Raw genomic sequence first — 3294 nt, forward strand, 5'->3', positions numbered from 1 at the left:
ATATGGGTTTATGTGATGAAATCCACTCAAATTAAACCTAAATATATCGTAAAATATAGACTCATTAGCGAGCTTAAAAGGTTTCTTTGGCTCTTTATTGTTCGGTGATCTAAAAGTCCTTTCCTCTTCCCTTCTAGGTTGGTGTTTGTCCACCTTCCGAGCTTCACGAAGCTCTTCGATTTCCATCTGTCCTACTGCTCTTTCTCGGAATTCGTCCAATGTCCTTGGTTTTGTTACTGCGATCGTCTCTTGGAACTTGCCAGGTCGAAGGCCGCTTTTGAGGGCATGTAAGTGGACTTCTGGGTTTAAATCTGGAATCTCCATGGTCGCCTTGGCGAATTACGTCATGTAGTCTTTCAAGTTCTCATGCTGTCCCTGCTTGATGGTGCTCAGGTAGTCTGACCCGTGCACATATATTCTTGATGTAGCAAAGTAATCAATGAAGAACCTCGCCAGTTCTTTGAAAGAAGATATTGATCTTGCAGACAACTTAGAAAACCATCTAGATAGGTAGGGAAAGCTCAGCAAAGTATAGGTTCAAAAGCACCATTAAAGAATATCATAGATTGAAATTTCTTAATATGGGCACGAGGATCACCGAACCCCTTGTATGGTTCAAGGGCGGTAGGCAATACAAAGTTCTTTGGCATTTGAAATTTGGTGATCTCGTCCGAGAAAGGGTTGTCTATGGTCATCTTTTCTTTTGGCGGGGTGAGGTTTTGGGGTTCTGTGTTGTCCTGGATTGAGCTTTTGGGGTCTCGCTTGCCATGCTTCTCTGCTTGGTTTTTTTTTATCACAGTTCGGCTATCCTTCGAACTTCCAGCTGAAGCTCGGCAATTTGGGCTAAAAGTTCTGCTTGTGTAGGTTGCTAGATCCCGTTATCAGCCATGTTCGTGGTTTGGTAAATCTGAAAAAAGAGGAGAGCACAAAGCTAAAAAGAGAGTTAAACTTAGTGGGGTTTCTTTTGTTCGAGGCCCACGGTAGGCGCCAAATGTTCCATGCGTGCGTAGCTGAGCTGTGCTAACCCTGTCTCCTAAGAGAAGGAGCTATATGTCGGCTTTGATTTGAACACAGCGGCAGAAATACCTGCAAAAAGCACTCCAATGCTCAAGTCAGAGAGGAGATAAAGAGAAGTAATTATAAAGATAAGAGTGAATTCTGTGACCTTACTCTTCCGAGCTTATTTGCTCGTTTATATAGACGAACGAGTTATTAGTTTGTTGAGGTTAGTTCCGGTTTTTCAGTAAGGTTTTTAGAGACCGGATTTTGTGGTAACAGTTTTGGGGATTGAGTTTGACTTGTTTGGAGTCGTTATTGATTTGTGTAGCCGAGTTCTGTTTTGTTTTTTACGATTTAGGTGGCTCGGTGGTTTTTGACTCTTTAGCCGAGGTATATGGTACACATAAAAAAGAATAAAAGTAAAATAGTTTAACAGGACAATATTTTTTTAAAAAAATTACACAGAATAATTTTTGTACCAATATATCAAGATTCATTTTACATATAATATTTATTCATCTATGTTCATTCATAGAGTACCTTATAAAAATTATATTTAAGTAATTTTTATTTTATAACTATTTTATATTTTGTGATTGAAAATTTTGTATTTTTTTATTTAAGGTTTATTTTTATATTTTATTTTGGTTCTGTTAATAAAAAAATATTAACATTAGTTTTAATTTTTAACTTTTAGTATAAATAAAAAGATAGAATCTTTTTTATAAACAAGATGATTAAAAAACTATTAATTATAGAAGAAGGCTATTTTTTGACTATAGAAATACATATAATTCACTCATAAAGGTAATCAAAATAAATATATATTTATTTAATTTTTTAAATTTTACATTAATTATTAAAATCATGATATAAAAAAATGAAATGACTTCATAACTATTTTTTTTTGGAAGGAAACATGAGTTAATAACTATAAAGTCTAATTTAAACCATTATAGATAAGTAAAATAAGTAATAAAAAACGGACATAAAATTTAACTTTTTTGTTATTTGGTACAAAAATAAATATAATAAAATAAAGGGTTAAGTATTGTTTTCGTCCCTAACGTCTTGGGTCAAAATCAAAATCGTCCCCGACCTTTTTTCGTTATTAAAATCATCCTCAACGTTCAAAAACACTTTAAAATCATCATTTCCCGAATTCTTGGACCAAAATACCCTCATCATCATCATTCTCCTCTTCACCTTCCTCACCCCACCACCTCCACTGCCACCAACAGAAGAAGGCTTCGCCGGCAACCCGACGACACCCAATCGAAGCTCTCCGCCCTAACAGACGTCACACACATCTTCTACGTCTCATGGACTAGACGCCCCACCGAAGCCGAGAATTGCGAGGTTAACGGCGCCATGCTCAGAAACGTCCTCCAAACCGTTATCCCCAATGCCCCCAATCTCCGCCACGTGTCCCTCCAGACTGGTGGCAAGCACTACGTAGGTCCCTTCGAGCTCTTCGGCAAGATCCAACCCCACGAGCCGCCGTTCACGGAGGATCTACCACGACTCAAGGCCCCCAATTTCTATTACACTCAGGAAGACATCTTGTACGAAGAGACGCAGACAAAGGATGGTGTTTTTTGGTCGGTGCACCGGCCGCAAGTGATCTTCGGATTCTCACCTTACAGCTTGATGAACATGGTGGGAACCCTGTGCGTGTATGCAGCGATTTGCAAGCACGAGAGGGTTCCGTTGAGATTCCTTGGAACCAAATCGGCATGGGAGGATTACACGACGGCGTCGGATGCTGATTTGATCACGGAGTAGCATATATAGGAGGCGGTGGACGTGTACGCGAGGAACGATGCGTTCAATTGCAGCAACAGGGATGTGTTCAAGTGGAAGCATCTGTGGAAGGTGCTGGCGGAGCAGTATGGGATCACCGAGTATGGCTTCGATGAGGGTTCCGAGAGACTCAAGTTGTCAGAGAAGAAGGCTTCGCCGGTAACCCACAAGAATAAGAAAAAGAAGGGTCGCCGTAGGAGGTGCTGCCGCCGCTAGTTCATCGGAGAAGAAAGAGAGAGAAGCGAGAGAGAAAAGCGATGCGAAGGAGGTACTGCCACCGCTAGTTCATCGGAGAAGAAAGAGAGAGAAGCGATGTGAAGGAGGGAGGGGTTGCGGGTTGCCGACGAAGCCTTCTTCTGTTAGTGGCAGTGGAGGTGGTGGGGTAAGGAAGGTGAAGAGGGGAATGATGATGATGAGGTCATTTTGGTCCAAGAATTCGGGATAGGATGATTTTAAAGCGTTTTTGAACGTTGAGGATGATTTTAATAACGA

The 3294-nt window shown here is 40.5% G+C and overlaps 1 protein-coding gene across 1 annotated transcript; it reads left to right on the forward strand.

The window, feature by feature from the left end:
* Positions 1-2265: 2265 nt before the first annotated feature.
* On the forward strand, positions 2266-3018 carry LOC112734717 ((S)-8-oxocitronellyl enol synthase CYC2-like). Its single transcript, XM_025784158.2, is given in 1 exon segment — positions 2266-3018. A coding segment is annotated over 1 exon segment (648 nt). The 5' UTR covers positions 2266-2370.
* Positions 3019-3294: the final 276 nt, after the last annotated feature.

The sequence above is a fragment of the Arachis hypogaea genome, chromosome 13, assembly GCF_003086295.3.
Source record: "Arachis hypogaea cultivar Tifrunner chromosome 13, arahy.Tifrunner.gnm2.J5K5, whole genome shotgun sequence".
NCBI lineage: Eukaryota > Viridiplantae > Streptophyta > Magnoliopsida > Fabales > Fabaceae > Arachis > Arachis hypogaea.